This window comes from Notolepis coatsorum (assembly GCF_963971535.1).
Source record: "Notolepis coatsorum genome assembly, chromosome: 13".
Taxonomy (NCBI): domain Eukaryota; kingdom Metazoa; phylum Chordata; class Actinopteri; order Aulopiformes; family Paralepididae; genus Notolepis; species Notolepis coatsorum.
Window position 1 is genome coordinate 5771521 of NC_140177.1, and position 13083 is coordinate 5784603.

The window sequence follows — 13083 nt, forward strand, 5'->3', positions numbered from 1 at the left end:
GTTTCCAGGTTGTATCGGCTCCAGGTACCAAGAATGGAGGCGGGCATTAGGTAAAACCACACAGCCAATCACATCACCTTGCGCTATAAACAGCGCCCGGTGACGTTGCCCAGCTCGTCAAATCAACATGACCTGATTTACTAGAGGCAAACAGGGGATGGGCTGTAGCTGAGGAATTCGTCAATATAGTATTTAGGCCCAAAAACACATTGATACGAACTCCTATTACTATAATACAATGCTAGAGACTGAAAAATGACATTTATAACGCATAGCCCCTTTAACTCACGATTAACTTTTACGTTTTTTTTTTTTTTAACTAGACTTCACCTCAGGTGTATTATTGATGCTCTCATTGATACTATGTTTGTTTCTGAAGTGTGTGTGTGTGTGTGTGATATAGAGAGAGAGGGGGGTGAGAGAGATGAGGAAGGGGCAAGAGAGAAAGAGAGCTGGGAGAGTATATATCGTTTTTTTTTTGTTTAGTTAATTAGGTAGTTTAGTTTTGTTTTGCATATATATATATATATTTTTTTTAGATGTTTTAAATTAGTACACTCATTTGAGTAGTGGAAAAGGGGTAGGATTAAATAAGTGTATACTTCTTCCTACTCCTTTTCGAACATGTAAATTGAGTTATGTTTAGCTTTTGTTTAGTTATTTATTTTGTTTGAGTTATGTTTTGATTTTGTTTGTATTCATTTACATGTTCAAAATAAAGATAAAGATTTCAAAGAGTGTGTGAGAGAGAGAGGGGGGGGTGTGTGATTACTCAGCCCTTGTGTGGGTGAATGTAACAAGTTCCTAACATTTTATTTCCCCTATTATTTCATGCACACTTTATTCATTGTTTTAAATTATTATTTTCTTTTAAGTTATTTTGTGCATCACTCTGTTTTGAATTTGATGCAAATTTGCAATGCATGAGGTACAATGGTGTTAAATGGCTGCATAAAGCAAGCATTTGTTGACTCATGTTGATTTAAAACTTGGAACTTGAAAAAGATCCATTTAAGGTAGATAAAAATAAATGTAAAAAAATGCGATTAATTTGAGATTAATCGCGAGTTAACTATGGACAATCATGCGATTAAATATTTTAATCGATTGACAGCACTAATATATATATATAAAAAAACACCACACGATACAATATTATCACAATACTGCAACGGTAAGCATTTTTATTATTGCGGCAAAAGAAAATTTATATTGATACTCGGCATCACTGTATCGCTATATCGGCCCCTAAAACACTGCAATATATTGCTATATCACCACCCCCCCCCCCAAATATGAACCGAATCGCGTGTCCCATCTACCTCGTTCATTTTTTCCTCGAAGTCGGCCAGAGCCCTGGAACCCTTCTTCTTCCTCTCCAGCTGCTCCTTCACCTCCTCCCTGATGAAGAGATACAATGAGCCACATGTGAAATGAACAGTAAAACCGTACCGGGCAGCGGGGAGCTCTGGCGGTTAGAGAGACCGGCCAGTGGCAGGAAAGTCACAGGTTCAACATTTCAAATTCACCGCATCAACGAATGACTCGTCTTCACCCATGTGAAAGTATCCAGGGGCGAAGACACTATCCTGGGACACGGATCAGCTAGCCTAGCTTAGATTCCCAGAGGTGTTTTTAAGCCAACAGTTAGGCTAGCTGATCAATATCCACTTCCATTAATTTGTGCTAAGCTAGCTTGCAGCCAGATCGCTTTCTGGTTGGTATACATCTTCTACTCAAAGGTTACATTAAAGTATTGTTGCTTTACAAACAAATATTGATAATATTACAAAATAATATTCCACTTGACAGTGATAAGCTCATTTCTATAGCAATGCTGTGTTTTCAGTCAAAAGAGAAAGTAACCAAATAATTCCCACAAACAATGCATTCTCATTCACCACAAAGGGTGCCTTGTACAAAGGTCTGAGAGATTTCGAGTTAGAGTGCGACTTAGCATAACAAAGTCAAAACCATACTGTACCGTACTAAAAACCTGACATGTACCCCACGACGATACGATATTATCACAATACTGCAGCGATATTGTGTAACTTAGCCAGTTACGAATGGGAAAAGTGTTGTATTTTAATTATACCGTAATTCCTCTAATAGTAACCCCGGCTTGTATTTGTTTCAACTGTAGCGGGTACCAGGCTTGTATTAGGAGGAGGCCTGTATAAGAGGGAGGCCTAAATTTCAAATTTTCAAACGGATCATAATGAATAAATCAACATTTTGTGTCAGTTTGAACCCAGTAAAATGTACTGGGTTCATTTATTGAAACCAAGTACTGTATGAAATAGTAAACAGTGCAATTACAGGTGGTCACTGGTCATTTCAACGTTTTCAAAGTGAAATCACGTAACTAGCTCAGTATGCAGCTCAGTATATTAGTAACCCGGCTTGTATTAGGAGGCCGGCTTATAATTGCTTAGCTCAAGAGCGCACCCGGCCATTAATAGAGACCCGGCTTGTATTTGAGACCCGGTTACTATTAGAGATGTTCCGATACCATTTTTCCCTTTCCGATCCGATTCCGATACCTAAGCTTTGGGTATCGGCCGATACCGATATTTATCCGATACCAGTGCATAAAAAAAAATTAAAAAAAATTAATATAAATTATACTTTTTTTTTATTTTTTTTTCAGATACTGTTGTGAAGGGCCAGATTAAACCGAATATATATATTTATTATATATATATATTTAATTGTATTTGTATATTCTCTAATATTCCTTGATATCCCTTGTATATTCCTTGTATAATATGCATTGAATATCCATTCTAGCCTACTGAACATCCCATAATAGTCTCCATTCTACTATTGGTCGAGACCTTGGTGCCAGGCTGCCATACCCCCCAGACCCAGATTAAACGTACCGCTCAACATGTACGAACAAGTCCTAGTTCCGCGTAGGAATCTGGCTACCGCACCACTAACGGTACTATTTGTTCATAGTGCGTATATATACTGCGCTACTAAAGTAGGACTTCCTTTTTCAGTCCAGTTTCTTACCCTCCAATAGAGTGACAGACGTAAAGCCTCCCCGCGACGCCACGTGTGGGAGTAAGGCCAAGTTCGGCCTACCATCGGTATTGAGACATCGTGTATATTAATATTTGAATAGTCATATTTGGCACTATATTGTCGAGTTGGACGTAGTCTATTAAGCTAATAATAGTCTATTCATATGTAGTGCTTCGTGCGGTGAGAATACTACCGTAGTCAGTACCCCATCGTTTCGGGCAGAGAACTGGCTGCTTATCCAGGATGGTCGACCCCATGTGAGACTGCATCCGAGGAGCCCCAGAGCCGACGAGCGAGTGGACCTGTATACCGGATTATTCTACCGACGACAGCCCGCCTTCCCAGGCACGGATTATGCTTTGTATACAGTGATTATTCTATGGATAAAGACCCCCGACACTGCCGTGTGTTGGAAACCCCCCCCCTGGAGAGGACGCAAGGTGAGGAGACGCTCTGCAAGACGAGGTCGCTTCACGTCTCTCCCCCGTGGACCGGAGAGAGCCGGCTCACAGAGAGTCCAACTGCTTTCATCTGTGGTCCAAGGATCGCTGGCGCACCGAACTGCACAACTGTGGGTTCACCCAGGATACCCTTGGCCGGACGAGGCAGCCAGACTCTACCCCCCCCCCCCTCCTACTCCTGTTGTCTTACAAGCGACCGGATTACCCCCCTTAGTGTATCCAGTCTTATAATCATTAAAGTATCATTGCTGTTATTCCTTAACTATTCCAGGTCGTATATTTACCGCCTGCGCCATCAGAGATTGGACATTCTCTATTGATATACCGACGAATACTCTTTGCCATAAAAGTGCATACTATTTCAATTCATAAATGTAATTAAGTGATTAAGTGCTTGCTCTACACACCATCGCTGTGTAGAAATAAAGACCCATTTCTAATTCGTACATTTGTGTTGGATCCGTTTCATCTACGTGACAGTGTTCATCATAATATATTTATGCCGAGTACTGGGTGGCCGAATATAAAGTACAAAGGTAGTGGTAGTAAGTATCATATCTAGTAATACAGTCAGGGAATTGTACCCCTCAGTTACAGATACTGTTATACTGTTTTTTAGTAATAACTAGAACGTATAGTATTTATTCAACAACAGGTGATTGTATAGATTTGTATTAGTATCATTAATCAATGAGTATGTGCTGCAGCACTGCAGATATACCCTACTCCAATGATCCACACGGACATTAAACGGTGTTGCACTCGCTACTCAGTGGCTCTGCAGATATACCCTATTCAGTCTGTAAGCTAGTGGCAGATAGAACGTTCATGACGTTGTGATTTTTGATGCAAAATAAATATTCAACCTTCTCTTTTGAAACTCCGCCTCAGACTCTTATCCTTTGGCACTTGCTGTACTTTGCTTGCAGGTCTGCAGCCATTATTGCTGGATTATGTGAATAGCACCAACTTTAGACACGGTAACGTTATCAAGCTAAGCTAACTGACCTAGCTCGTCTTCCCGCATTGCCATTAAGATAACGTTAGTAATAGTCAGCTAACGCTAGTCCGTAGCTACTTAACTTAAATACAATTCACCGTGGGTGCATTATTGTTGATAGACGGTCACGGACAGTGTTAGGTCCTGGAGAAAGGACAGGCGATCATCTGATTTGATGTAACGTTAAAAGCGGATGTTGTTCCAACTAGCTATCTTTCCAGCTAATGCTATCATAACACCAGCCAAACACATCCCGATTCCCGTCCGAGCTCCCCGTCACACCGCACTGTCGGGGACAATGGAATTTAAGAACGTGTATCTGCTGTTAAAATGACACAGCATCACACTTTAAAACATGTTCATTTTATAATCCTCACTCTCCGCAGGACTCGGCAGGAGATAAATTACATCATGGGATCGGAGGCTAGAATTTACGTGTACTCGCCGATACCGATACCAGCATTTTAGGCAGTATCGGCGGCATTTCCGATACCCGTATCGGTATCGGAACAACTCTAGTTACTATTAGAGGAATTACGGTACATTACAACATGCAATTCATCAATAGATTTTGAAACCATTTCAAATAACTCAATGTTGTCAAGAAAGACTTGGGTCAGCAATTTCAAATGTTAGAAATTCATTCAAATTAATTATATATTAACATTTGGAAATTGTGGCACAAAATACAACTCTGGTAATTTTACGAGGATAGCCTGGTAGATGAGTACAACCACCTTGGGATTAACATGTCAAGGTTACTGAATGTTATGTATATCCCGGACCATAGTTTATTCTTAGTCTTATTCCTGACATCGGTTTTTGTTTACCTAAATGTTTACAGTTTACTGTGAGCGATTTGTAGTGGCAAATTTCCCTCGGATGAATAAAGTATTTCTATTCTATTCTTAAATCAGGGGAAAGCAATGCTTTATACCCGTCAATATTCCAACTCTGTAGAGACACATGTGATTAGCACCATTACTCAGTAGTACTCATTTATACAATTTTAAATCCAGTTTAACACTTGGTCACGTGGTCCACAAAAACGCCTTACCACGTCATTCCCCGCCATGCTCATTCTGCCAAAGACGCCGTACCACGTCATTGAGATCAATATTTCAAAAATCTGTGATCGCAATCATATTTCTCCCCCGGAGACTTGAGATCTACTGTTGATCCCCTCTCAACTCTCCAACGGTTCAAGAGCGCCATCTGGTGGCCGATCGGCGGATCGCCCAAACCGGAAACGGGAAACGGAAGCTGGTGCTCATTCCAATTCGGTCCGATCACTCGCTAATAGTCCCAGGACTCGAGCTAGACACAATGGATAGCAATCCGTTACCAATAACTCGATAAACAACATGATTTGGACGTATATACTATTATACAACCTGGAGATGGATCGCATGTTTCAACATCCCATAATAGGAATATTTCTGCTCCACGCTCATAGCCCAACGCTACGAGGAAGCTACGGTAAGTTTCAGCGTAATTTTTTAACGTGTTCGATACAAACTGCTCTAATGATCATATCACCCACACTAGATGAATCATCTAACGTTGGCCACGGAATTATAAACGACCCCCCCCCCCCCCCCCCCATCCGGTCAACATCAGATGATAAGTAGCAACTTCTAGAAGCACATCCATTTGACATTTTTTATCTCGCGCAGATCGCTATCAAACTGTATTTGATCATCAATATAATGCATTTAGGGCTATAAATCACGTTCTGGAGAATGCTGCAGAAAACGATAAAAACACTTATACTTTAGACCGTATTTTAGTATGAATATGTGAATGAAAAAGTATAACGTTGCTACACCCTGAACAATAGATACTTGACGTTGAATGGGCCATAGTAATGTCAATTTAGCAATACAATTTAAAAAGTTATAGCCCTGCAAAGAAGGAGAACTTCTCCATAGACAAATAGAGCTGGCGTGGGATGGTTTATTATGAATATAAGCCTGGCGACCAAAGTGTTAATCACCTGTACATTGTATATGGGTGTTCTTTTTGACCCCAAACTAACATTCGAACCACACAACAACATCACCAAGACATGCTACTTTCACCTCAGGAACATTTCACGCATCAGACCACTACTGTCCCCCTCAGACACTGAAAAGCTGGTTCATGCCCTCATTTTCTCCCGTCTAGATTACTGTAATGCACTACTCATTGGCTCAACATCTAAATCCCTCCATAAACTTCAACTAGTTCAGAACACCTCAGCCCGCATCATCACCCGCTGCCCCAAATTCTCCCACATCACACCTGTCCTCTCCTCACTTCACTGGCTCCCCGTTAACACTTTCAGTGCCACCAGGTGGCGCCAGAGTTAGCGCTTGAATGCCACCATTCACTTTAATGTTATCGTTAATATCGCCTAATCTATGTTTTAAATTATGGCTATGTGTCTAATCTGCCCGTCGCTTATCAAAGAATCCTTTTCCAGTCAGTGCTGTCAAGGCAGATTTTTTTATCGCTTCATTTCCGTTTGAGAGCATTTTGAAAAGCACCCGTTTGGGGTAAAAAAGTGCATTCTGGGCCATTCTATGATAATCGTCTTTTACTGGAATATTCCAGAACGTTGATATTTGTCGGCCTATTTATGAATCGTTTTCAAATAAACGCTAGATGATCAATATTATACGTACACGCAAGCACATTCGGGCCGCCCACGGATAATCGCAGTGTTCATTTCCTCTTGGACTTTTACAGTGAAACCGATTTTTCACAAAACAGCTTATATCTTCATCAAAATGAGTGATTATCCTAACACTGATAACATAGATTCCTTACCTGACATCAGATGGTATCCAACTGGTATATTCCAATTCCTGATCACCATTCGAAAAAAATCGATAAGTGTATAGATCCAACGTGTGTACAGTAGAACACATGATTCCGCGGGGCTCAGAGGCTCCAGAATGAACTCTGATAACCCCGGCTGCATCAGTGGACTGGAAAATGTGGAGTACAGGATTTTTCCCCCCCATCCATTTTGATTGAGTCCATTCCAAAATCCCTTATGTCATCTGGGAGACGATAGGGGGCGCTTTTTTCCACATCTGATCGCCGGTGGCTCTCGGGTAGACTAGGGTAGGGTAGGCTCGCGTGATGCAATATGATTTCAGATCGCTTTAAATATATTAATTTATAAAAAAAATAAAAAATAAAAAAAAAAAATCAGAGAAATCTCGTGAGTGGCTTTCAACGAGATATTAATAATTCCGAGAAAACTCGTGAGTGGCATAGAAAGTGTTAAGTATAGGATTGACTTTAAGATCCGTCTCCTCACTTACAAAGCCCTCCACTCCCTAGCACCCGATTATATCTACAACCTTCTTCAACACTACACTCCCTCCCGCTCATCCAACTTAGCCCTTCTGAGCACACCACACTACCGCCTTAAAGGAAAACTCCAACATTCCCTGGAGTTAGACAAGAAGATACATACCTTTTTTGTCTCTGTGCATGCATTAGGCTTAGGGAACAGCCGCTCCGTTAGCTTCATCACTGGAAGTGGGTCAGACTTGTACCCTAACGTTCCCTACAGTGCCCTACAGTCACGAAATACACTCCAAATACAACTCCAAAACGTTCCTGTAAACATTTTGTGACCTGTGTATTTACCACGTGGAGAAATAAAAAATAATTGAATTCGACAATTACATTTTCTAAGCAAATATACTCTGAACTATTTTTTGCCAAACTACTCCTCTCCGGGCGCAGTCAGTGATTTCAACGTGACGCCGTGTTTGTTTACATTCTCATTCATTCAAAGGATCCGAACCGATTGAAGTTTATAGATACCATGACTTAAAATACTCTTACCTTGACGATTAAAAGCCTCCCCAAATTTAGAAAACAGTATTCCCATGGCTGGTCTTGATATACTGCTAGCTAACGGAGCTAACCAACAAACACAGAACCGGGCGGACACTAAAGCAGATAACTAGGCTAACTTCCGGTTGGGGGGTTCCAAAATAAAAGAGCGACGTCTATAGCAGCGAAAATTACGTTTATTTTGTACATTATCTAACGTTAACACGAACCTAAACTAACGCCCCAACCCCTGCATCACTTACATTTTCACATCTGTACACACCTATGTTTTAGTATTATTATTTATTTTAAAATGTTCTCTCTGTCTTGTCTCTAAGCTTGTCTCCCTCACTCTGCATTATCCCCACCATGTCGTCATTGTGAAAGTCCATGTACCGTGTTTGTCACTGTACTGCGTTTGTCTGTATGCTATAATGGCATGTATGTAAAGCGCTTTGAGATTCCTAATGTGAGGCGCTATAACAATTTTATTTATTATTATATTACTACTGCACCTTAATGTTACATTTGCACTCTGGTTGAATGCCAAAAGTATTTTCATTGTACTGTACTTTTGGTGTATGATGTAAATACATTTGAATCTACTGTAATATATATATATAATGATTACTCTACATAATTTTGTTTGATCTAAAGATCCTTTAATTAATTATACACACGGCAAAATCTCATTGATCCAAGACTGTTCCTGGGTCTACTCCCTCGTCGTGTACCCACCATGTTGGCCGGGGTCGGCTCAGGTAATCCTGGATGGAGGGCCCAGAGTTCGCCGGGGGTCCCCTGGAGCGTGAGGCGGCCATGGGGTTGACAAAAGCCTGAAACACGACACCAACATGCAGACGTTATAAAGGGGCCTACAGGGAGGCTTCTAAAAAAAACATAACGCTAAATTAGATTTACTACCTAGTGTAAATGACACAAAGTTACGTTATTTATATGCAAGACTATATTATACAATGTGCTATCAGAGACTTGTGGTGGCTATATTCAGCACGTTTGGTGCAATAAGTAACGTTACCCAGAGAAAGACTTTCGTCTTGTTTACACCAGGGTCCCACATTTTCAATTCATAGTGACATTTATGACATACACGACATACATGACATCATTAGGGATGGGTACCTTTCACATTTGAACCGATACCGGTACCTGTGAATCGATACCGGTACCCAATGGTACCTTTTTTCGGTACTTTAGTCTCAAGAAATGTAATTTCGTAAAAAAAAATCCAAACTTCAAATAACTACAATTTCGACAGTTTTCGGCTTGTCATTGCTCCGACTGCTTTGTTGTTGAATCAAGTCAAATCCTAGGTAAGCATATATTGTGCGTGTGAACGTTGACACAAAAAAAAACGTAAAAAAAAAATTAAAACATTTTTAATTTTTTCGGTTTCTCACTTGATTCGATACTCGGTAGTACCGACGTGTTTCGGTTCGGTACCTCAAAAGTACCGAATTCGGTACCCATCCCTAGACATCATACATGACATTTATGGCATAGGGACATACATGACATACAGGTATATAGTACCTAATAAACAATATTAAATTAGTTCAAAACACAATCGGTGACTAAAAAAATATATATTGTAATTTCTTTTTTAAATGTATACTAGATTTACTACCTAGTGTAAATGACGCAAAGTAACATTATTTATAGGCTATATGATACAATGTGCTATCAGAGACTTGTGGTGGCTATATTCAGCACGTTTGGTGCAATAAGTAACGTTAGCCTGGGCTTGGAGAAAGAAGTAACGTTAGCCTGGGCTTGGAGAAAGAAGTAATGTTAGCCTGGGCTTGGAGAAGTAACATTAGCCTGGGCTTGGAGAAAGAAGTAACGTTAGCCTGGCTTGGAGAAAGAAGTAATGTTAGCCTGGGCTTGGAGAAAGAAGTAACGTTAGCCTGGCTTGGAGAAGTAACATTAGCCTGGGCTTGGAGAAAGAAGTAACGTTAGCCTGGCTTGGAGAAAGAAGTAATGTTAGCCTGGGCTTGGAGAAAGAAGTAATGTTAGCCTGGCTTGGAGAAGTAACATTAGCCTGGGCTTGGAGAAAGAAGTAACGTTAGCCTGGCTTGGAGAAAGAAGTAATGTTAGCCTGGCTTGGAGAAAGAAGTAACGTTGGCCTGGCTTGGAGAAAGAAGTAATGTTAGCCTGGCTTGGAGAAAGAAGTAACGTTGGCCTGGCTTGGAGAAAGAAGTAATGTTAGCCTGGCTTGGAGAAATAAGTAATGTTAGCCTGGCTTGGAGAAAGAAGTAACGTTAGTCTGGCTTGGAGAAAGAAGTAACGTTAGCCTGGCTTGGAAAAAGAAGTAACGTTAGTCTGGCTTGGAGAAAGAAGTAACGTTAGCCTGGCTTGGAGAAAGAAGTAACGTTGGCCTGGCTTGGAGAAAGAAGTAACGTTGGCCTGGCTTGGAGAAATAAGTAACGTTAGCCTGGCTTGGAGAAAGAAGTAATGTTAGCCTGGGCTTGGAGAAAGAAGTAATGTTAGCCTGGCTTGGAGAAAGAAGTAATGTTAGCCTGGGATTGGAGAAAGAAGTAATGTTAGCCTGACTTGGAGAAAGAAGTAACGTTAGCCTGGCTTGGAGAAAGAAGTAATGTTAGCCTGGCTTGGAGAAAGAAGTAATGTTAGCCTGGCTTGGAGAAAGAAGTAATGTTAGCCTGGCTTGGAGAAAGAAGTAATGTTAGCCTGGCTTGGAGAAAGAAGTAACGTTGGCCTGGCTTGGAGAAAGAAGTAATGTTAGCCTGGCTTGGAGAAAGAAGTAATGTTAGCCTGGCTTGGAGAAATAAGTAATGTTAGCCTGGCTTGGAGAAAGAAGTAACGTTAGTCTGGCTTGGAGAAAGAAGTAACGTTAGCCTGGCTTGGAGAAAGAAGTAACGTTGGCCTGGCTTGGAGAAAGAAGTAATGTTAGCCTGGCTTGGAGAAAGAAGTAATGTTAGCCTGGGATTGGAGAAAGAAGTAATGTTAGCCTGGCTTGGAGAAAGAAGTAACGTTAGCCTGGCTTGGAGAAAGAAGTAATGTTAGCCTGGCTTGGAGAAAGAAGTAATGTTAGCCTGGCTTGGAGAAAGAAGTAATGTTAGCCTGGCTTGGAGAAAGAAGTAATGTTAGCCTGGCTTGGAGAAAGAAGTAACGTTAGCCTGGCTTGGCGAAAGAAGTAACGTTAGCCTGGCTTGGAGAAAGAAGTAACGTTAGCCTGGGATTGGAGAAAGAAGTAACGTTAGCCTGGGCTTGGAGAAAGAAGTAACATTAGCCTGGCTTGGAGAAAGAAGTAACGTTAGCCTGGCTTGGAGAAAGAAGTAATGTTGGCCTGGCTTGGAGAAAGAAGTAATGTTGGCCTGGCTTGGAGAAAGAAAGGTCAACAACATGGTAGTGTTAGAAGCCTAGAGAGGAATTGCACAGAAACGACATGTTGGTTATGCTTTGCAAGTGTGTTCTTCTAACGTTAGTTAGTTCAAGTTTCTTTAATAATTGTCATACAGAAGTACAGAATACTTAAATACAAAATGCTTCTTACTGTTACGCTCCAGAGACTGTGCAAGACAAGATGCAAGTTAACATGATGGCTAGTATAGCTACTAGGTAAGGTTGCTGGTGCAAACACCGATCATGGCTAATAGCGTTCATAATTGTACGAGAAAGCATTATTATTAATAAATGCCCATGAGCCACGTGACGTCTATAACTCACAGGGCCACCATTTGGTGTGTTGTTTACAAACAGATACATAGATATGCATTTGGTTATGTATTATTATTATGTACGCAGTATACAGTATATATGCATCATGTCTGTATGTTTGTATTATTAACACATATCTTTTGAATGTATTCTGGTATTTTATAATAACATGTATATTTTTGTATGTTTTGATTTTACAAAACAGGGGAAGTTCTCGACATAAGCCTCTCTCTATGCTTCTAACTTCTCCTTCACACACATTGGTTATTATAACTCATGTATTGTTTTTACTTTTTATTTAACTGTGTTTTAATAAATAAATACAAATATAAACACAATATCAACGTTATAAACGGAGCGGTTAGCTCAGGTTAGCTTCAACAATAAACCTGCGCCATTAGGGTTTCCAGGGATATTAAGTTATAATAATAACATGACATATTTTGGACACGTCTTAACGTGGAAATATTCATATTATCCAGTCAATAATATTAAATACCACCGAGAGATTAATGCGTTATTATTATTAAAGTAGCCTAACGTTGCTAACTAGCCGCTAGCTAACGCTGCTGCCGAGGCCTAGGTTAGCTTAGCGCTGTTAGCATTCCGTACATTTATATATAACGTTAACTTAACTTTATAAAACTATACATGTTAAAAAAAACTCACCACTCTGTTGTCTCTCTTCCCCATGTCGTCTTATTATTTCGCCAAGTGGGAAAATGTCATGACAAAAGAGACGATAATATTATCACGTTAGCTTAGCGTGCTAACTGCTAACATTAGCTCTACTTGTGTTTGTCTACATGCCTCGCTGCTACATGAGAGCTGCTGCTCCAGCGGTGATGACGCGTTCAGTGACGCTGCTCGTTATCTGCAGGGGGGAGGTCCACCAGCGCCACCTGGCTGCCGCCCATAGAACTGCTACAGCGGTGCAGGCTGTAAAAAATAAACAGATTTTTATAGTATGTCACATCAATGAAAAACTGATGTTATGTCTGAGGAGAAGACTGGTACTTAGTTCATTAGTCTCCATCTATGTAACTAACCATA

General features: G+C 40.5%; 1 protein-coding gene across 2 annotated transcripts in view; it reads right to left on the reverse strand.

Moving 5' to 3' along the window:
• Window positions 1-12853, reverse strand: part of fam133b (family with sequence similarity 133 member B) — a 32611-nt gene extending 19758 nt beyond the window's left edge. For both annotated transcript variants that reach the window (XM_084327363.1, XM_084327362.1), the window contains exons 1-3: window positions 12700-12853; window positions 9070-9167; window positions 1323-1401 (exon numbers count right to left, since the gene is read on the reverse strand). In XM_084327363.1, coding sequence (XP_084183489.1) covers window positions 1323-1401; window positions 9070-9167; window positions 12700-12723 — 201 coding nt within the window. In that variant the 5' untranslated portion in view covers window positions 12724-12853. The remainder of the gene's footprint in view (window positions 1-1322; window positions 1402-9069; window positions 9168-12699) is intronic.
• Window positions 12854-13083: the final 230 nt, after the last annotated feature.